The 25863-nt window shown below is 41.3% G+C and overlaps 1 protein-coding gene and 1 long non-coding RNA gene across 5 annotated transcripts in view; both read left to right on the top strand.

Moving 5' to 3' along the window:
• Positions 1-25077, top strand: part of LOC110514041 (probable glutamate--tRNA ligase, mitochondrial) — a 36792-nt gene extending 11715 nt beyond the window's left edge. For 2 of the 4 annotated variants that reach the window (XM_036942231.1, XM_036942234.1), the window contains 2 exons: positions 22302-22443; positions 24851-25077. In XM_036942231.1, the coding sequence (XP_036798126.1) occupies positions 22302-22443; positions 24851-24937 (229 nt within the window). In that variant the 3' untranslated portion in view covers positions 24938-25077. The remainder of the gene's footprint in view (positions 1-22301; positions 22444-24850) is intronic. The other 2 variants (XR_005035696.1, XM_036942232.1) reach the window with 2 other exon arrangements.
• On the top strand, positions 23953-24622 carry LOC118938425. Its single transcript, XR_005035706.1, has 2 exons — positions 23953-24217; positions 24403-24622. It is a non-coding gene; the product is annotated as an uncharacterized LOC118938425 (long non-coding RNA).
• Positions 25078-25863: the final 786 nt, after the last annotated feature.

The following is a 25863-nucleotide window of genomic DNA, read 5'->3' as shown; positions in this document are numbered from 1 at the left end:
TACCATAACTACTACAGACTAACAGGACTAACAGGACTACTCTGGTTCATACCATAACTACTATAGACTAACAGGACTACTCTGGTTCATACCATAACTACTACAGACTAACAGGACTACTCTGGTTCATACCATAACTACTATAGACTAACAGGACTACTCTGGTTCATACCATAACTACTATAGACTAACAGGACTACTCTGGTTCATACCATAACTACTATAGACTAACAGGACTACTCTGGTTCATACCATAACTACTACAGACTAACAGGACTACTCTGGTTCATACCATAACTACTATAGACTAACAGGACTAACAGGACTACTCTGGTTCATACCATAACTACTACAGACTAACAGGACTAACAGGACTACTCTGATTCATACCATAACTACTACAGACTAACAGGACTAACAGGACTACTCTGATTCATACCATAACTACTACAGACTAACAGGACTAACAGGACTACTCTGGTTCATACCATAACTACCATAACTACTATAGACTAACAGGACTACTCTGGTTCATACCATAACTACTACAGACTAACAGGACTACTCTGGTTCATACCATAACTACCATAACTACTATAGACTAACAGGACTACTCTGGTTCATACCATAACTACCATAACTACTATAGACTAACAGGACTACTCTGGTTCATACCATAACTACTATAGACTAACAGGACTACTCTGGTTCATACCATAACTACTACAGACTAACAGGACTACTCTGGTTCATACCATAACTACTATAGACTAACAGGACTACTCTGGTTCATACCATAACTACTATAGACTAACAGGACTAACAGGACTACTCTGGTTCATACCATAACTACTATAGACTAACAGGAGTACCCTGGTTCATACCATAACTACTACAGACTAACAGGACTACTCTGGTTCATACCATAACTACTACAGACTAACAGGACTACTCTGGTTCATACCATAACTACTACAGACTAACAGGACTACTCTGGTTCATACCATAACTACCATAACTACTATAGACTAACAGGACTACTCTGGTTCATACCATAACTACCATAACTACTATAGACTAACAGGACTACTCTGGTTCATACCATAACTACTACAGACTAACAGGACTACTCTGGTTCATACCATAACTACTATAGACTAACAGGACTACTCTGGTTCATACCATAACTACTATAGACTAACAGGACTACTCTGGTTCATACCATAACTACTACAGACTAACAGGACTACTCTGGTTCATACCATAACTACTACAGACTAACAGGACTACTCTGGTTCATACCATAACTACTATAGACTAACAGGACTACTCTGGTTCATACCATAACTACTATAGACTAACAGGACTACTCTGGTTCATACCATAACTACTACAGACTAACAGGACTACTCTGGTTCATACCATAACTACTATAGACTAACAGGACTAACAGGACTACTCTGGTTCATACCATAACTACTATAGACTAACAGGACTACTCTGGTTCATACCATCACTACTACAGACTAACAGGACTACTCTGGTTCATACCATAACTACTATAGACTAACAGGACTAACAGGACTACTCTGGTTCATACCATAACTACTACAGACTAACAGGACTACTCTGGTTCATACCATAACTACTACAGACTAACAGGACTACTCTGGTTCATACCATAACTACTACAGACTAACAGGACTACTCTGGTTCATACCATAACTACTGTAGACTAACAGGACTACTCTGGTTCATACCATAACTACTACAGACTAACAGGACTACTCTGGTTCATACCATAACTACTATAGACTAACAGGACTACTCTGGTTCATACCATAACTACTACAGACTAACAGGACTACTCTGGTTCATACCATAACTACTGTAGACTAACAGGACTACTCTGGTTCATACCATAACTACTACAGACTAACAGGACTACTCTGGTTCATACCATAACTACTACAGACTAACAGGACTACTCTGGTTCATACCATAACTACTGTAGACTAACAGGACTAACAGGACTACTCTGGTTCATACCATAACTACTACAGACTAACAGGACTACTCTGGTTCATACCATAACTACTACAGACTAACAGGACTACTCTGGTTCATACCATAACTACTACAGACTAACAGGACTACTCTGGTTCATACCATAACTACTATAGACTAACAGGACTACTCTGGTTCATACCATAACTACTGTAGACTAACAGGACTAACAGGACTACTCTGGTTCATACCATAACTACTACAGACTAACAGGACTACTCTGGTTCATACCATAACTACTACAGACTAACAGGACTACTCTGGTTCATACCATAACTACTACAGACTAACAGGACTACTCTGGTTCATACCATAACTACTGTAGACTAACAGGACTACTCTGGTTCATACCATAACTACTACAGACTAACAGGACTACTCTGGTTCATACCATAACTACTATAGACTAACAGGACTACTCTGGTTCATACCATAACTACTACAGACTAACAGGACTACTCTGGTTCATACCATAACTTCTACAGACTAACAGGACTACTCTGGTTCATACCATAACTACTATAGACTAACAGGACTACTCTGGTTCATACCATAACTACTATAGACTAACAGGACTACTCTGGTTCATACCATAACTACTATAGACTAACAGGACTACTCTGGTTCATACCATAACTACTACAGACTAACAGGACTACTCTGGTTCATACCATAACTACTATAGACTAACAGGACTAACAGGACTACTCTGGTTCATACCATAACTACTATAGACTAACAGGACTACTCTGGTTCATACCATAACTACTACAGACTAACATGATTACTCTGGTTCATACCATAACTACTGTAGACTAACAGGACTACCCTGGTTCATACCATAACTACTGTAGACTAACAGGACTACTCTGGTTCATACCATAACTACTACAGACTAACAGGACTACTCTGGTTCATACCATAACTACTGTAGACTAACAGGACTACTCTGGTTCATACCATAACTACTATAGACTAACAGGACTACTCTGGTTCATACCATAACTACTACAGACTAACAGGACTACTCTGGTTCATACCATAACTACTACAGACTAACAGGACTACTCTGGTTCATACCATAACTACTACAGACTAACAGGACTACTCTGGTTCATACCATAACTACTATAGACTAACAGGACTACTCTGGTTCATACCATAACTACTATAGACTAACAGGACTACTCTGGTTCATCACTACTACAGACTAACAGGACTACTCTGGTTCATCACTACTATAGACTAACAGGACTACTCTGGTTCATACCATAACTACTACAGACTAACAGGACTACTCTGGTTCATACCATAACTACTACAGACTAACAGGACTAACAGGACTACTCTGGTTCATACCATAACTACTACAGACTAACAGGACTAACAGGACTAATCTGGTTCATACCATAACTACTATAGACTAACAGGACTACTCTGGTTCATACCATAACTACTACAGACTAACAGGACTAATCTGGTTCATACCATAACTACTACAGACTAACAGGACTACTCTGGTTCATACCATAACTACTACAGACTAACAGGACTAACAGGACTACTCTGGTTCATACCATAACTACTACAGACTAACAGGACTACTCTGGTTCATACCATAACTACTACAGACTAACAGGACTACTCTGGTTCATACCATAACTACTACAGACTAACAGGACTACTTTGGTTCATACCATAACTACTATAGACTAACAGGACTACTCTGGTTCATCACTACTACAGACTAACAGGACTACTCTGGTTCATACCATAACTACTGTAGACTAACAGGACTACTCTGGTTCATACCATAACTACTACAGACTAACAGGACTACTCTGGTTCATACCATAACTACTGTAGACTAACAGGACTACTCTGGTTCATACCATAACTACTACAGACTAACAGGACTACTCTGGTTCATAACTACTACAGACTAACAGGACTACTCTGGTTCATACCATAACTACTACAGACTAACAGGACTACTCTGGTTCATACCATAACTACTGTAGACTAACAGGACTACTCTGGTTCATACCATAACTACTATAGACTAACAGGACTAACAGGACTACTCTGGTTCATACCATAACTACTATAGACTAACAGGACTACTCTGGTTCATACCATAACTACTACAGACTAACAGGACTACTCTGGTTCATACCATAACTACTACAGACTAACAGGACTACTCTGGTTCATACCATAACTACTACAGACTAACAGGACTACTCTGGTTCATACCATAACTACTATAGACTAACAGGACTACTCTGGTTCATACCATAACTACTATAGACTAACAGGACTACTCTGGTTCATCACTACTACAGACTAACAGGACTACTCTGGTTCATCACTACTATAGACTAACAGGACTACTCTGGTTCATCACTACTACAGACTAACAGGACTACTCTGGTTCATACCATAACTACTACAGACTAACAGGACTACTCTGGTTCATACCATAACTACTACAGACTAACAGGACTAACAGGACTACTCTGGTTCATACCATAACTACTACAGACTAACAGGACTAACAGGACTAATCTGGTTCATACCATAACTACTATAGACTAACAGGACTACTCTGGTTCATACCATAACTACTACAGACTAACAGGACTAATCTGGTTCATACCATAACTACTACAGACTAACAGGACTACTCTGGTTCATACCATAACTACTACAGACTAACAGGACTAACAGGACTACTCTGGTTCATACCATAACTACTACAGACTAACAGGACTACTCTGGTTCATACCATAACTACTACAGACTAACAGGACTACTCTGGTTCATACCATAACTACTATAGACTAACAGGACTACTCTGGTTCATACCATAACTACTATAGACTAACAGGACTACTCTGGTTCATACCATAACTACTACAGACTAACAGGACTACTTTGGTTCATACCATAACTACTATAGACTAACAGGACTACTCTGGTTCATCACTACTACAGACTAACAGGACTACTCTGGTTCATACCATAACTACTGTAGACTAACAGGACTACTCTGGTTCATACCATAACTACTACAGACTAACAGGACTACTCTGGTTCATACCATAACTACTGTAGACTAACAGGACTACTCTGGTTCATACCATAACTACTACAGACTAACAGGACTACTCTGGTTCATAACTACTACAGACTAACAGGACTACTCTGGTTCATACCATAACTACTACAGACTAACAGGACTACTCTGGTTCATACCATAACTACTGTAGACTAACAGGACTACTCTGGTTCATACCATAACTACTATAGACTAACAGGACTAACAGGACTACTCTGGTTCATACCATAACTACTATAGACTAACAGGACTAACAGGACTACTCTGGTTCATAACTACTACAGACTAACAGGACTACTTTGGTTCATACCATAACTACTACAGACTAACAGGACTACTCTGGTTCATCACTACTACAGACTAACAGGACTACTCTGGTTCATACCATAACTACTATAGACTAACAGGACTAACAGGACTACTCTGGTTCATCACTACTACAGACTAACAGGACTACTCTGGTTCATACCATAACTACTATAGACTAACAGGACTAACAGGACTACTCTGGTTCATACCATAACTACTATAGACTAACAGGACTAACAGGACTACTCTGGTTCATAACTACTACAGACTAACAGGACTACTTTGGTTCATACCATAACTACTACAGACTAACAGGACTACTCTGGTTCATACCATAACTACTACAGACTAACAGGACTACTCTGGTTCATACCATAACTACTACAGACTAACAGGACTACTCTGGTTCATACCATAACTACTATAGACTAACAGGACTAACAGGACTACTCTGGTTCATACCATAACTACTACAGACTAACAGGACTACTCTGGTTCATACCATAACTACTACAGACTAACAGGACTACTCTGGTTCATACCATAACTACTACAGACTAACAGGACTACTCTGGTTCATACCATAACTACTGTAGACTAACATGACTACTCTGGTTCATACCATAACTACTACAGACTAACAGGACTACTCTGGTTCATACCATAACTACTATAGACTAACAGGACTACTCTGGTTCATACCATAACTACTACAGACTAACAGGACTACTCTGGTTCATACCATAACTTCTACAGACTAACAGGACTACTCTGGTTCATACCATAACTACTATAGACTAACAGGACTACTCTGGTTCATACCATAACTACTATAGACTAACAGGACTACTCTGGTTCATACCATAACTACTATAGACTAACAGGACTACTCTGGTTCATACCATAACTACTACAGACTAACAGGACTACTCTGGTTCATACCATAACTACTATAGACTAACAGGACTAACAGGACTACTCTGGTTCATACCATAACTACTATAGACTAACAGGACTACTCTGGTTCATACCATAACTACTACAGACTAACAGGATTACTCTGGTTCATACCATAACTACTGTAGACTAACAGGACTACCCTGGTTCATACCATAACTACTGTAGACTAACAGGACTACTCTGGTTCATACCATAACTACTACAGACTAACAGGACTACTCTGGTTCATACCATAACTACTGTAGACTAACAGGACTACTCTGGTTCATACCATAACTACTATAGACTAACAGGACTACTCTGGTTCATACCATAACTACTACAGACTAACAGGACTACTCTGGTTCATACCATAACTACTACAGACTAACAGGACTACTCTGGTTCATACCATAACTACTACAGACTAACAGGACTACTCTGGTTCATACCATAACTACTACAGACTAACAGGACTACTCTGGTTCATACCATAACTACTATAGACTAACAGGACTACTCTGGTTCATACCATAACTACTATAGACTAACAGGACTACTCTGGTTCATCACTACTACAGACTAACAGGACTACTCTGGTTCATCACTACTATAGACTAACAGGACTACTCTGGTTCATCACTACTACAGACTAACAGGACTACTCTGGTTCATACCATAACTACTACAGACTAACAGGACTACTCTGGTTCATACCATAACTACTACAGACTAACAGGACTAACAGGACTACTCTGGTTCATACCATAACTACTACAGACTAACAGGACTAACAGGACTAATCTGGTTCATACCATAACTACTATAGACTAACAGGACTACTCTGGTTCATACCATAACTACTACAGACTAACAGGACTAATCTGGTTCATACCATAACTACTACAGACTAACAGGACTACTCTGGTTCATACCATAACTACTACAGACTAACAGGACTAACAGGACTACTCTGGTTCATACCATAACTACTACAGACTAACAGGACTACTCTGGTTCATACCATAACTACTACAGACTAACAGGACTACTCTGGTTCATACCATAACTACTATAGACTAACAGGACTACTCTGGTTCATACCATAACTACTATAGACTAACAGGACTACTCTGGTTCATACCATAACTACTACAGACTAACAGGACTACTTTGGTTCATACCATAACTACTATAGACTAACAGGACTACTCTGGTTCATACCATAACTACTGTAGACTAACAGGACTACTCTGGTTCATACCATAACTACTACAGACTAACAGGACTAACAGGACTACTCTGGTTCATAACTACTACAGACTAACAGGACTACTCTGGTTCATACCATAACTACTACAGACTAACAGGACTACTCTGGTTCATACCATAACTACTGTAGACTAACAGGACTACTCTGGTTCATACCATAACTACTATAGACTAACAGGACTAACAGGACTACTCTGGTTCATACCATAACTACTATAGACTAACAGGACTAACAGGACTACTCTGGTTCATAACTACTACAGACTAACAGGACTACTTTGGTTCATACCATAACTACTACAGACTAACAGGACTACTCTGGTTCATCACTACTACAGACTAACAGGACTACTCTGGTTCATACCATAACTACTATAGACTAACAGGACTAACAGGACTACTCTGGTTCATCACTACTACAGACTAACAGGACTACTCTGGTTCATACCATAACTACTATAGACTAACAGGACTACTCTGGTTCATACCATAACTACTATAGACTAACAGGACTAACAGGACTACTCTGGTTCATAACTACTACAGACTAACAGGACTACTTTGGTTCATACCATAACTACTATAGACTAACAGGACTACTCTGGTTCATCACTACTACAGACTAACAGGACTACTCTGGTTCATCACTACTATAGACTAACAGGACTACTCTGGTTCATACCATAACTACTATAGACTAACAGGACTAACAGGACTACTCTGGTTCATCACTACTACAGACTAACAGGACTACTCTGGTTCATACCATAACTACTACAGACTAACAGGACTACTCTGGTTCATACCATAACTACTACAGACTAACAGGACTAATCTGGTTCATACCATAACTACTACAGACTAACAGGACTAATCTGGTTCATACCATAACTACTACAGACTAACAGGACTAATCTGGTTCATACCATAACTACTACAGACTAACAGGATTACTCTGGTTCATACCATAACTACTGTAGACTAACAGGACTACTCTGGTTCATACCATAACTACTACAGACTAACAGGACTAACAGGACTACTCTGGTTCATACCATAACTACTATAGACTAACATAACTACTCTGGTTCATACCATAACTACTACAGACTAACAGGACTAATCTGGTTCATACCATAACTACTACAGACTAACAGGACTACTCTGGTTCATACCATAACTACTGTAGACTAACAGGACTAACAGGACTACCCTGGTTCATACCATAACTACTGTAGACTAACAGGACTACCCTGGTTCATACCATAACTACTATAGACTAACAGGACTACTCTGGTTCATACCATAACTACCATAACTACTATAGACTAACAGGACTACTCTGGTTCATACCATAACTACTGTAGACTAACAGGACTACTCTGGTTCATACCATAACTACTATAGACTAACAGGACTACTCTGGTTCATACCATAACTACTACAGACTAACAGGACTACTCTGGTTCATACCATAACTACTACAGACTAACAGGACTACTCTGGTTCATACCATAACTACTACAGACTAACAGGACTACTCTGGTTCATACCATAACTACTATAGACTAACAGGACTACTCTGGTTCATACCATAACTACTGTAGACTAACAGGACTACTCTGGTTCATACCATAACTACTATAGACTAACAGGACTACTCTGGTTCATACCATAACTACTACAGACTAACAGGACTACTCTGGTTCATACCATAACTACTACAGACTAACAGGACTACTCTGGTTCATACCATAACTACTACAGACTAACAGGACTACTCTGGTTCATACCATAACTACTACAGACTAACAGGACTACTCTGGTTCATACCATAACTACTATAGACTAACAGGACTACTCTGGTTCATACCATAACTACTATAGACTAACAGGACTACTCTGGTTCATCACTACTACAGACTAACAGGACTACTCTGGTTCATCACTACTATAGACTAACAGGACTACTCTGGTTCATCACTACTACAGACTAACAGGACTACTCTGGTTCATACCATAACTACTACAGACTAACAGGACTACTCTGGTTCATACCATAACTACTACAGACTAACAGGACTAACAGGACTACTCTGGTTCATACCATAACTACTACAGACTAACAGGACTAACAGGACTAATCTGGTTCATACCATAACTACTATAGACTAACAGGACTACTCTGGTTCATACCATAACTACTACAGACTAACAGGACTAATCTGGTTCATACCATAACTACTACAGACTAACAGGACTACTCTGGTTCATACCATAACTACTACAGACTAACAGGACTAACAGGACTACTCTGGTTCATACCATAACTACTACAGACTAACAGGACTACTCTGGTTCATACCATAACTACTACAGACTAACAGGACTACTCTGGTTCATACCATAACTACTATAGACTAACAGGACTACTCTGGTTCATACCATAACTACTATAGACTAACAGGACTACTCTGGTTCATACCATAACTACTACAGACTAACAGGACTACTTTGGTTCATACCATAACTACTATAGACTAACAGGACTACTCTGGTTCATACCATAACTACTGTAGACTAACAGGACTACTCTGGTTCATACCATAACTACTACAGACTAACAGGACTAACAGGACTACTCTGGTTCATAACTACTACAGACTAACAGGACTACTCTGGTTCATACCATAACTACTACAGACTAACAGGACTACTCTGGTTCATACCATAACTACTGTAGACTAACAGGACTACTCTGGTTCATACCATAACTACTATAGACTAACAGGACTAACAGGACTACTCTGGTTCATACCATAACTACTATAGACTAACAGGACTAACAGGACTACTCTGGTTCATAACTACTACAGACTAACAGGACTACTTTGGTTCATACCATAACTACTACAGACTAACAGGACTACTCTGGTTCATCACTACTACAGACTAACAGGACTACTCTGGTTCATACCATAACTACTATAGACTAACAGGACTAACAGGACTACTCTGGTTCATCACTACTACAGACTAACAGGACTACTCTGGTTCATACCATAACTACTATAGACTAACAGGACTACTCTGGTTCATACCATAACTACTATAGACTAACAGGACTAACAGGACTACTCTGGTTCATAACTACTACAGACTAACAGGACTACTTTGGTTCATACCATAACTACTATAGACTAACAGGACTACTCTGGTTCATCACTACTACAGACTAACAGGACTACTCTGGTTCATCACTACTATAGACTAACAGGACTACTCTGGTTCATACCATAACTACTACAGACTAACAGGACTAACAGGACTACTCTGGTTCATACCATAACTACTACAGACTAACAGGACTACTCTGGTTCATACCATAACTACTACAGACTAACAGGACTACTCTGGTTCATACCATAACTACTATAGACTAACAGGACTACTCTGGTTCATACCATAACTACTATAGACTAACAGGACTACTCTGGTTCATACCATAACTACTACAGACTAACAGGACTACTTTGGTTCATACCATAACTACTATAGACTAACAGGACTACTCTGGTTCATACCATAACTACTGTAGACTAACAGGACTACTCTGGTTCATACCATAACTACTACAGACTAACAGGACTAACAGGACTACTCTGGTTCATAACTACTACAGACTAACAGGACTACTCTGGTTCATACCATAACTACTACAGACTAACAGGACTACTCTGGTTCATACCATAACTACTGTAGACTAACAGGACTACTCTGGTTCATACCATAACTACTATAGACTAACAGGACTAACAGGACTACTCTGGTTCATACCATAACTACTATAGACTAACAGGACTAACAGGACTACTCTGGTTCATAACTACTACAGACTAACAGGACTAACAGGACTACTCTGGTTCATAACTACTACAGACTAACAGGACTACTCTGGTTCATACCATAACTACTACAGACTAACAGGACTACTTTGGTTCATACCATAACTACTACAGACTAACAGGACTACTCTGGTTCATCACTACTACAGACTAACAGGACTACTCTGGTTCATACCATAACTACTATAGACTAACAGGACTAACAGGACTACTCTGGTTCATCACTACTACAGACTAACAGGACTACTCTGGTTCATACCATAACTACTATAGACTAACAGGACTACTCTGGTTCATACCATAACTACTATAGACTAACAGGACTAACAGGACTACTCTGGTTCATAACTACTACAGACTAACAGGACTACTTTGGTTCATACCATAACTACTATAGACTAACAGGACTACTCTGGTTCATCACTACTACAGACTAACAGGACTACTCTGGTTCATCACTACTATAGACTAACAGGACTACTCTGGTTCATACCATAACTACTATAGACTAACAGGACTAACAGGACTACTCTGGTTCATCACTACTACAGACTAACAGGACTACTCTGGTTCATACCATAACTACTACAGACTAACAGGACTACTCTGGTTCATACCATAACTACTACAGACTAACAGGACTAATCTGGTTCATACCATAACTACTACAGACTAACAGGACTAATCTGGTTCATACCATAACTACTACAGACTAACAGGACTAATCTGGTTCATACCATAACTACTACAGACTAACAGGATTACTCTGGTTCATACCATAACTACTGTAGACTAACAGGACTACTCTGGTTCATACCATAACTACTACAGACTAACAGGACTAACAGGACTACTCTGGTTCATACCATAACTACTATAGACTAACATAACTACTCTGGTTCATACCATAACTACTACAGACTAACAGGACTAATCTGGTTCATACCATAACTACTACAGACTAACAGGATTACTCTGGTTCATACCATAACTACTGTAGACTAACAGGACTAACAGGACTACCCTGGTTCATACCATAACTACTGTAGACTAACAGGACTACCCTGGTTCATACCATAACTACTATAGACTAACAGGACTACTCTGGTTCATACCATAACTACCATAACTACTATAGACTAACAGGACTACTCTGGTTCATACCATAACTACTGTAGACTAACAGGACTACTCTGGTTCATACCATAACTACTATAGACTAACAGGACTACTCTGGTTCATACCATAACTACTACAGACTAACAGGACTACTCTGGTTCATACCATAACTACTACAGACTAACAGGACTACTCTGGTTCATACCATAACTACTACAGACTAACAGGACTACTCTGGTTCATACCATAACTACTATAGACTAACAGGACTACTCTGGTTCATACCATAACTACTGTAGACTAACAGGACTACTCTGGTTCATACCATAACTACTATAGACTAACAGGACTACTCTGGTTCATACCATAACTACTACAGACTAACAGGACTACTCTGGTTCATACCATAACTACTACAGACTAACAGGACTACTCTGGTTCATACCATAACTACTACAGACTAACAGGACTACTCTGGTTCATACCATAACTACTACAGACTAACAGGACTACTCTGGTTCATACCATAACTACTATAGACTAACAGGACTACTCTGGTTCATACCATAACTACTATAGACTAACAGGACTACTCTGGTTCATCACTACTACAGACTAACAGGACTACTCTGGTTCATCACTACTATAGACTAACAGGACTACTCTGGTTCATCACTACTACAGACTAACAGGACTACTCTGGTTCATACCATAACTACTACAGACTAACAGGACTACTCTGGTTCATACCATAACTACTACAGACTAACAGGACTAACAGGACTACTCTGGTTCATACCATAACTACTACAGACTAACAGGACTAACAGGACTAATCTGGTTCATACCATAACTACTATAGACTAACAGGACTACTCTGGTTCATACCATAACTACTACAGACTAACAGGACTAATCTGGTTCATACCATAACTACTACAGACTAACAGGACTACTCTGGTTCATACCATAACTACTACAGACTAACAGGACTAACAGGACTACTCTGGTTCATACCATAACTACTACAGACTAACAGGACTACTCTGGTTCATACCATAACTACTACAGACTAACAGGACTACTCTGGTTCATACCATAACTACTATAGACTAACAGGACTACTCTGGTTCATACCATAACTACTATAGACTAACAGGACTACTCTGGTTCATACCATAACTACTACAGACTAACAGGACTACTTTGGTTCATACCATAACTACTATAGACTAACAGGACTACTCTGGTTCATACCATAACTACTGTAGACTAACAGGACTACTCTGGTTCATACCATAACTACTACAGACTAACAGGACTAACAGGACTACTCTGGTTCATAACTACTACAGACTAACAGGACTACTCTGGTTCATACCATAACTACTACAGACTAACAGGACTACTCTGGTTCATACCATAACTACTGTAGACTAACAGGACTACTCTGGTTCATACCATAACTACTATAGACTAACAGGACTAACAGGACTACTCTGGTTCATACCATAACTACTATAGACTAACAGGACTAACAGGACTACTCTGGTTCATAACTACTACAGACTAACAGGACTACTTTGGTTCATACCATAACTACTACAGACTAACAGGACTACTCTGGTTCATCACTACTACAGACTAACAGGACTACTCTGGTTCATACCATAACTACTATAGACTAACAGGACTAACAGGACTACTCTGGTTCATCACTACTACAGACTAACAGGACTACTCTGGTTCATACCATAACTACTATAGACTAACAGGACTACTCTGGTTCATACCATAACTACTATAGACTAACAGGACTAACAGGACTACTCTGGTTCATAACTACTACAGACTAACAGGACTACTTTGGTTCATACCATAACTACTATAGACTAACAGGACTACTCTGGTTCATCACTACTACAGACTAACAGGACTACTCTGGTTCATCACTACTACAGACTAACAGGACTACTCTGGTTCATACCATAACTACTATAGACTAACAGGACTAACAGGACTACTCTGGTTCATCACTACTACAGACTAACAGGACTACTCTGGTTCATACCATAACTACTACAGACTAACAGGACTACTCTGGTTCATACCATAACTACTACAGACTAACAGGACTAATCTGGTTCATACCATAACTACTACAGACTAACAGGACTAATCTGGTTCATACCATAACTACTACAGACTAACAGGACTAATCTGGTTCATACCATAACTACTACAGACTAACAGGATTACTCTGGTTCATACCATAACTACTGTAGACTAACAGGACTACTCTGGTTCATACCATAACTACTACAGACTAACAGGACTAACAGGACTACTCTGGTTCATACCATAACTACTATAGACTAACATAACTACTCTGGTTCATACCATAACTACTACAGACTAACAGGACTAATCTGGTTCATACCATAACTACTACAGACTAACAGGATTACTCTGGTTCATACCATAACTACTGTAGACTAACAGGACTAACAGGACTACCCTGGTTCATACCATAACTACTGTAGACTAACAGGACTACCCTGGTTCATACCATAACTACTATAGACTAACAGGACTACTCTGGTTCATACCATAACTACCATAACTACTATAGACTAACAGGACTACTCTGGTTCATACCATAACTACTGTAGACTAACAGGACTACTCTGGTTCATACCATAACTACTATAGACTAACAGGACTACTCTGGTTCATACCATAACTACTACAGACTAACAGGACTACTCTGGTTCATACCATAACTACTACAGACTAACAGGACTACTCTGGTTCATACCATAACTACTACAGACTAACAGGACTACTCTGGTTCATACCATAACTACTATAGACTAACAGGACTACTCTGGTTCATACCATAACTACTATAGACTAACAGGACTACTCTGGTTCATCACTACTACAGACTAACAGGACTACTCTGGTTCATCACTACTATAGACTAACAGGACTACTCTGTTTCATCACTACTACAGACTAACAGGACTACTCTGGTTCATACCATAACTACTACAGACTAACAGGACTACTCTGGTTCATACCATAACTACTACAGACTAACAGGACTAACAGGACTACTCTGGTTCATACCATAACTACTACAGACTAACAGGACTAACAGGACTAATCTGGTTCATACCATAACTACTATAGACTAACAGGACTACTCTGGTTCATACCATAACTACTACAGACTAACAGGACTAATCTGGTTCATACCATAACTACTACAGACTAACAGGACTACTCTGGTTCATACCATAACTACTACAGACTAACAGGACTAACAGGACTACTCTGGTTCATACCATAACTACTACAGACTAACAGGACTACTCTGGTTCATACCATAACTACTACAGACTAACAGGACTACTCTGGTTCATACCATAACTACTACAGACTAACAGGACTACTCTGGTTCATACCATAACTACTATAGACTAACAGGACTACTCTGGTTCATACCATAACTACTATAGACTAACAGGACTACTCTGGTTCATACCATAACTACTACAGACTAACAGGACTACTTTGGTTCATACCATAACTACTATAGACTAACAGGACTACTCTGGTTCATCACTACTACAGACTAACAGGACTACTCTGGTTCATACCATAACTACTACAGACTAACAGGACTACTCTGGTTCATACCATAACTACTGTAGACTAACAGGACTACTCTGGTTCATACCATAACTACTACAGACTAACAGGACTACTCTGGTTCATACCATAACTACTACAGACTAACAGGACTAACAGGACTACTCTGGTTCATAACTACTACAGACTAACAGGACTACTCTGGTTCATACCATAACTACTACAGACTAACAGGACTACTCTGGTTCATACCATAACTACTGTAGACTAACAGGACTACTCTGGTTCATACCATAACTACTATAGACTAACAGGACTAACAGGACTACTCTGGTTCATACCATAACTACTATAGACTAACAGGACTAACAGGACTACTCTGGTTCATAACTACTACAGACTAACAGGACTACTTTGGTTCATACCATAACTACTACAGACTAACAGGACTACTCTGGTTCATCACTACTACAGACTAACAGGACTACTCTGGTTCATACCATAACTACTATAGACTAACAGGACTAACAGGACTACTCTGGTTCATCACTACTACAGACTAACAGGACTACTCTGGTTCATACCATAACTACTATAGACTAACAGGACTAACAGGACTACTCTGGTTCATACCATAACTACTATAGACTAACAGGACTAACAGGACTACTCTGGTTCATAACTACTACAGACTAACAGGACTACTTTGGTTCATACCATAACTACTATAGACTAACAGGACTACTCTGGTTCATCACTACTACAGACTAACAGGACTACTCTGGTTCATCACTACTATAGACTAACAGGACTACTCTGGTTCATACCATAACTACTATAGACTAACAGGACTAACAGGACTACTCTGGTTCATCACTACTACAGACTAACAGGACTACTCTGGTTCATACCATAACTACTACAGACTAACAGGACTACTCTGGTTCATACCATAACTACTACAGACTAACAGGACTAATCTGGTTCATACCATAACTACTACAGACTAACAGGACTAATCTGGTTCATACCATAACTACTACAGACTAACAGGACTAATCTGGTTCATACCATAACTACTACAGACTAACAGGATTACTCTGGTTCATACCATAACTACTGTAGACTAACAGGACTACTCTGTTTCATACCATAACTACTACAGACTAACAGGACTAACAGGACTACTCTGGTTCATACCATAACTACTATAGACTAACATAACTACTCTGGTTCATACCATAACTACTACAGACTAACAGGACTAATCTAGTTCATACCATAACTACTACAGACTAACAGGATTACTCTGGTTCATACCATAACTACTGTAGACTAACAGGACTAACAGGACTACCCTGGTTCATACCATAACTACTGTAGACTAACAGGACTACCCTGGTTCATACCATAACTACTATAGACTAACAGGACTACTCTGGTTCATACCATAACTACCATAACTACTATAGACTAACAGGACTACTCTGGTTCATACCATAACTACCATAACTACTATAGACTAACAGGACTACTCTGGTTCATACCATAACTACCATAACTACTGTAGACTAACAGGACTAACAGGACTACTCTGGTTCATACCATAACTACTACAGACTAACAGGACTACCCTGGTTCATACCATAACTACTATAGACGAACAGGATTACTCTGGTTCATACCATAACTACTGTAGACTAACAGGACTACTCTGGTTCATACCATAACTACTACAGACTAACAGGACTACTCTGGTTCATACCATAACTACCACAGACTAACAGGACTACTCTGGTTCATACCATAACTACTACAGACTAACAGGACTACTCTGGTTCATACCATAACTACTATAGACTAACAGGACTACTCTGGTTCATACCATAACTACTACAGACTAACAGGACTACTCTGGTTCATCACTACTACAGACTAACAGGACTACTCTGGTTCATCACTACTATAGACTAACAGGACTACTCTGGTTCATACCATAACTACTATAGACTAACAGGACTAACAGGACTACTCTGGTTCATCACTACTACAGACTAACAGGACTACTCTGGTTCATACCATAACTACTACAGACTAACAGGACTACTCTGGTTCATACCATAACTACTACAGACTAACAGGACTAATCTGGTTCATACCATAACTACTACAGACTAACAGGACTAATCTGGTTCATACCATAACTACTACAGACTAACAGGACTAATCTGGTTCATACCATAACTACTACAGACTAACAGGATTACTCTGGTTCATACCATAACTACTGTAGACTAACAGGACTACTCTGGTTCATACCATAACTACTACAGACTAACAGGACTAACAGGACTACTCTGGTTCATACCATAACTACTATAGACTAACATAACTACTCTGGTTCATACCATAACTACTACAGACTAACAGGACTAATCTGGTTCATACCATAACTACTACAGACTAACAGGATTACTCTGGTTCATACCATAACTACTGTAGACTAACAGGACTAACAGGACTACCCTGGTTCATACCATAACTACTGTAGACTAACAGGACTACCCTGGTTCATACCATAACTACTATAGACTAACAGGACTACTCTGGTTCATACCATAACTACCATAACTACTATAGACTAACAGGACTACTCTGGTTCATACCATAACTACCATAACTACTATAGACTAACAGGACTACTCTGGTTCATACCATAACTACCATAACTACTGTAGACTAACAGGACTAACAGGACTACTCTGGTTCATACCATAACTACTACAGACTAACAGGACTACCCTGGTTCATACCATAACTACTATAGACGAACAGGATTACTCTGGTTCATACCATAACTACTGTAGACTAACAGGACTACTCTGGTTCATACCATAACTACTACAGACTAACAGGACTACTCTGGTTCATACCATAACTACCACAGACTAACAGGACTACTCTGGTTCATACCATAACTACTACAGACTAACAGGACTACTTTGGTTCATACCATAACTACTATAGACTAACAGGACTACTCTGGTTCATACCATAACTACTACAGACTAACAGGACTACTCTGGTTCATACCATAACTACTACAGACTAACAGGACTACTCTGGTTCATACCATAACTACTACAGACTAACAGGACTACTCTGGTTCATACCATAACTACTACAGACTAACAGGACTACTCTGGTTCATACCATAACTACTATAGACTAACAGGACTACTCTGGTTCATACCATAACTACTATAGACTAACAGGACTACTCTGGTTCATACCATAACTACTATAGACTAACAGGACTACTCTGGTTCATACCATAACTACTACAGACTAACAGGACTACTCTGGTTCATACCATAACTACTACAGACTAACAGGACTACTCTGGTTCATACCATAACTACTACAGACTAACAGGACTACTCTGGTTCATACCATAACTACTATAGACTAACAGGACTACTCTGGTTCATCACTACTACAGACTAACAGGACTACTCTGGTTCATCACTACTATAGACTAACAGGACTACTCTGGTTCATACCATAACTACTATAGACTAACAGGACTAACAGGACTACTCTGGTTCATACCATAACTACTATAGACTAACAGGACTAACAGGACTACTCTGGTTCATAACTACTACAGACTAACAGGACTACTTTGGTTCATACCATAACTACTATAGACTAACAGGACTACTCTGGTTCATCACTACTACAGACTAACAGGACTACTCTGGTTCATCACTACTATAGACTAACAGGACTACTCTGGTTCATACCATAACTACTATAGACTAACAGGACTAACAGGACTACTCTGGTTCATCACTACTACAGACTAACAGGACTACTCTGGTTCATACCATAACTACTACAGACTAACAGGACTACTCTGGTTCATACCATAACTACTACAGACTAACAGGACTAATCTGGTTCATACCATAACTACTACAGACTAACAGGACTAATCTGGTTCATACCATAACTACTACAGACTAACAGGACTAACAGGACTACTCTGGTTCATACCATAACTACTATAGACTAACATAACTACTCTGGTTCATACCATAACTACTACAGACTAACAGGACTAATCTGGTTCATACCATAACTACTACAGACTAACAGGATTACTCTGGTTCATACCATAACTACTGTAGACTAACAGGACTAACAGGACTACCCTGGTTCATACCATAACTACTGTAGACTAACAGGACTACCCTGGTTCATACCATAACTACTATAGACTAACAGGACTACTCTGGTTCATACCATAACTACCATAACTACTATAGACTAACAGGACTACTCTGGTTCATACCATAACTACCATAACTACTATAGACTAACAGGACTACTCTGGTTCATACCATAACTACCATAACTACTGTAGACTAACAGGACTAACAGGACTACCCTGGTTCATACCATAACTACTGTAGACTAACAGGACTACCCTGGTTCATACCATAACTACTATAGACTAACAGGACTACTCTGGTTCATACCATAACTACCATAACTACTATAGACTAACAGGACTACTCTGGTTCATACCATAACTACCATAACTACTATAGACTAACAGGACTACTCTGGTTCATACCATAACTACCATAACTACTGTAGACTAACAGGACTAACAGGACTACTCTGGTTCATACCATAACTACTACAGACTAACAGGACTACCCTGGTTCATACCATAACTACTACAGACTAACAGGACTACCCTGGTTCATACCATAACTACTATAGACGAACAGGATTACTCTGGTTCATACCATAACTACTGTAGACTAACAGGACTACTCTGGTTCATACCATAACTACTACAGACTAACAGGACTACTCTGGTTCATACCATAACTACCACAGACTAACAGGACTACTCTGGTTCATACCATAACTACTACAGACTAACAGGACTACTCTGGTTCATACCATAACTACTATAGACTAACAGGACTACTCTGGTTCATACCATAACTACTACAGACTAACAGGACTACTCTGGTTCATACCATAACTACTACAGACTAACAGGACTACTCTGGTTCATACCATAACTACTACAGACTAACAGGACTACTCTGGTTCATACCATAACTACTATAGACTAACAGGACTACTCTGGTTCATACCATAACTACTACAGACTAACAGGACTACTCTGGTTCATACCATAACTACTACAGACTAACAGGACTACTCTGGTTCATACCATAACTACTACAGACTAACAGGACTACTCTGGTTCATACTACATGTTAAATACAGAGACGTTATGTTTTTAATTTTTGTAATTTTTAATTTAAAAAAATATTTTTTTTACCTTTTATTTAACTGGTCAGTTAAGAACAAATTCTTATTTTCAATGGCCTAGGAACAGTGGGTTAACTGGTCTAGGAACAGTGGGTTAACTGGTCTAGGAACAGTGGGTTAACTGGTCTAGGAACAGTGGGTTAACTGGTCTAGGAACAGTGGGTTAACTGGTCTAGGAACAGTGGGTTAACTGGTCTAGGAACAGTGGGTTAACTGGCCTAGGAACAGTGGGTTAACTGGTCTAGGAACAGTGGGTCTAGGAACAGTGGGTTAACTGGCCTAGGAACAGTGGGTTAACTGGTCTAGGAACAGTGGGTCTAGGAACAGTGGGTTAACTGGCCTAGGAACTGGCCTAGGAACAGTGGGTTAACTGCCTGTTCAGGGGCAGAACGACAGGGCTGACCTTGTCAGCTTGGGGATTCGATCTTGCAACCTTCCGGTTACTAGTCCAACGCTCTAACCACTAGGCTACCCTGTCGTCCCATGAAACATGTTTACTACCGTGTACTATTAACAGGTCTGTCCCGTGTCCCGTGTCTGTCTCTGTGTAGGTTGATGGAAGGTCTGAAAGGAGGTGAGGAACTGACAGTCGACCAGCTCAGTGTAGAACTGAAGACTCTGGCTAAGAAGACCAGCAACACTAAATACAGAGACGTTATGAAGATTATACGACTGGCCCTCAGCGGACTACAGGTAGGAGAGAGACTGGCCCTCAGTGGACTACAGGTAGGAGAGAGACTGGCCCTCAGTGGACTACAGGTAGGAGAGAGACTGGCCCTCAGTGGACTACAGGTAGGAGAGAGACTGGCCCTCAGTGGACTACAGGTAGGAGAGAGACTGGCCCTCAGACTACTACAGGTAGGAGAGAGACTGGCCCTCAGACTACTACAGGTAGGAGAGAGACTGGCCCTCAGACTACTACAGGTAGGAGAGAGACTGGCCCTCGGACTACAGGTAGGCGAGAGACTGGCCCTCGGACTACAGGTAGGAGAGAGAGACTGGCCCACAGCGGTCTACAGGTAGGAGAGAGAGACTGGCCCTCAGCGGACTACAGGTAGGAGAGAGACTGGCCCTCAGCGGACTACAGGTAGGAGGGAGACTGGCCCTCAGACTACAGGTAGGAGAGAGACTGGTCCTCAGCGGACTACAGGTAGGAGAGAGACTGGCCCTCAGCGGACTACAGGTAGGAGAGAGACTGGCCCTCGGACTACAGGTAGGAGAGAGAGACTGGCCCTCAGCGGACTACAGGTAGGAGAGAGACTGGCCCTTTGACTACAGGTAGGAGAGAGACTGGCCCTCCGACTACAGGTAGGAGAGAGACTGGCCCTCCGACTACAGGTAGGAGAGAGACTGGCCCTCCGACTACAGGTAGGAGAGAGACTGGCCCTCAGCGGACTACAGGTAGAAGAGAGACTGGCCCTCGGACTACAGGTAGGAGAGAGACTGGCCCTCAGCGGACTACAGGTAGGAGAGAGACTGGCCCTCAGCGGACTACAGGTAGGAGAGAGACTGGCCCTCAGCGGACTACAGGTATGAGAGAGACTGGCCCTCAGCGGACTACAGGTAGGAGAGAGACTGGCCCTCAGCGGACTACAGGTAGGAGTGAGACTGGCCCTCGGACTACAGGTAGGAGAGAGACTGGCCCTCAGACTACTACAGGTAGGAGAGAGACTGGCCCTCGGACTACAGGTAGGAGAGAGACTGGCCCTCAGCGGACTACAGGTAGGAGAGAGAGACTGGCCCTCAGCGGACTACAGGTAGGAGAGAGAGACTGGCCCTCAGCGGACTACAGGTAGGAGAGAGAGACTGGCCCTCAGCGGACTACAGGTAGGAGAGAGAGACTGGCCCTCAGCGGACTACAGGTAGGAGAGAGAGACTGGCCCTCAGCGGACTACAGGTAGGAGAGAGAGACTGGCCCTCAGCGGACTACAGGTAGAAGAGAGACTGGCCCTCGGACTACAGGTAGGAGAGAGACTGGCCCTCAGCGGACTACAGGTAGGAGAGAGACTGGCCCTCAGCGGACTACAGGTAGGAGAGAGAGACTGGCCCTCAGACTACAGGTAGGAGAGAGACACTGGCCCTCAGCGGACTACAGGTAGGAGAGACTGGCCCTCAGCGGACTACAGGTAGGAGAGAGAGACTGGCCCTCAGACTACAGGTAGGAGAGAGAGAAGGGGGGAAGGGAGAGAGACTAGCCCTCAGACTGCAGGTAGGAGAGAGACTGGCCCTCAGACTACAGGTAGGAGAGAGACTGGCCCTCAGACTACAGGTAGGAGAGAGACTGGCCCTCAGACTACAGGTAGGAGAGAGACTGGCCCTCAGCGGACTACAGGTAGGAGAGAGACTGGCCCTCAGCGGACTACAGGTAGGAGAGAGAGACTGGCCCTCAGACTACAGGTAGGAGAGAGACACTGGCCCTCAGCGGACTACAGGTAGGAGAGAGAGACTGGCCCTCAGCGGACTACAGGTAGGAGAGAGAGACTGGTCCTCAGACTACAGGTAGGAGAGAGAGAAGGGGGGAAGGGAGAGAGACTAGCCCTCAGACTACAGGTAGGAGAGAGAGACTGGCCCTCAGACTACAGGTAGGAGAGAGACACTGGCCCTCAGCGGACTACAGGTAGGAGAGAGAGACTGGCCCTCAGCGGACTACAGGTAGGAGAGAGACTGGCCCTCAGACTACAGGTAGGAGAGAGACTGGCCCTCAGACTACAGGTAGGAGAGAGACTGGCCCTCAGCAGACTACAGGTAGGAGAGAGACTGGCCCTCAGACTACAGGTAGTTGAGAGAATGGCCCTCAGACTACAGGTAGGAGAGAGGGAGGCGGAACGGAGACAGACGGCGAAAAAGAAAGCACCACAATGACAGTGTGGATTTAAAAAAAAACAGAAGTTGTGTTTGATTGCTGTCCTGTCAAATGATTGCAACATGATTGTCACAGCTCTTAAAAAGGATGTTTCTTCTTCCTCATCCATCTTTGTGTCTGTCTGTCTGTCTGTCCCCCTCTCTCTGTCCCCCTCTCTCTCTCTCTCTACCTCTCTCTCTCTCTCTCTCTCTACCTCTCTCTACCTCTCTCTCTCTCTCTCTCTCTCTCTCTCTGCAGCAAGGCCCCAGTGTAGCGGAGATGATGGTATCGTTGGGGCCCAGTGAGATCACACATCGCTTCAACAGAGTTCTACAGCAGCACTGAACATTGTGGCTGCAGGGCACCCTATTCCCCATACAGTGCACTACTGTTGTCCAGGGTCCTAAAGTGCACTACTGTTGTCCAGGACCCTATAGTGCACTACTGTTGTCCAGGGTCCTATAGTGCACTACTGTTGTCCAGGGTCCTATAGTGCACTACTGTTGTCCAGGGTCCTATAGTGCACTACTGTTGTCCAGGGTCCTATAGTGCACTACTGTTGTCCAGGGTCCTATAGTGCACTACTGTTGTCCAGGGTCCTATAGTGCACTACTGTTGTCCAGGGTCCTATAGTGCACTACTGTTGTCCAGGGTCCTATAGTGCACTACTGTTGTCCAGGGTCCTATAGTGCACTACTGTTGTCCAGGGTCCTATAGTGCACTATTATACGGATGAGTCCCAAAGGGCACCCTATTCCCTCTCGCAGCAACACCTGAAGACTAGGTTGTACTCATTTGTTACCAATCGAGAGAGAAAACAGACTGAAACCGGGAGGGGCTGCTTGAACTTGTCCAATAATAAAAATGTTAATTTTCACTTTCGTTTTGCTACGTTGTGCCATAATGAATATGACCCTGGTTCATTATTCTAACTGGTTACCTGATTCTAACACAGCAACACTGAGGACTGTTACCTGATTCTAACACAGCAACACTGAGGACTGTTATCTTGTTCTAACACAGCAACACTGAGGACTGTTATCTTGTTCTAACACAGCAACACTGAGGACTGTTATCTTGTTCTAACACAGCAACACTGAGGACTGTTATCTTGTTCTAACACAGCAACACTGAGGACTGTTATCTTGTTCTAACACAGCAACACTGAGGACTGGTTATCTTATCCTAACAATATTCCTGGACTGCATATGATCTCAATCACACTGGACTTGTAAAGGACATTCAGTCAAGTTGAGCTGGAAATGTTTGCA

Source organism: Oncorhynchus mykiss, chromosome 13 (assembly GCF_013265735.2).
Source record: "Oncorhynchus mykiss isolate Arlee chromosome 13, USDA_OmykA_1.1, whole genome shotgun sequence".
In the NCBI taxonomy this organism is placed as follows: domain Eukaryota; kingdom Metazoa; phylum Chordata; class Actinopteri; order Salmoniformes; family Salmonidae; genus Oncorhynchus; species Oncorhynchus mykiss.
This window is presented reverse-complemented; position numbering and strand designations above follow the sequence as displayed.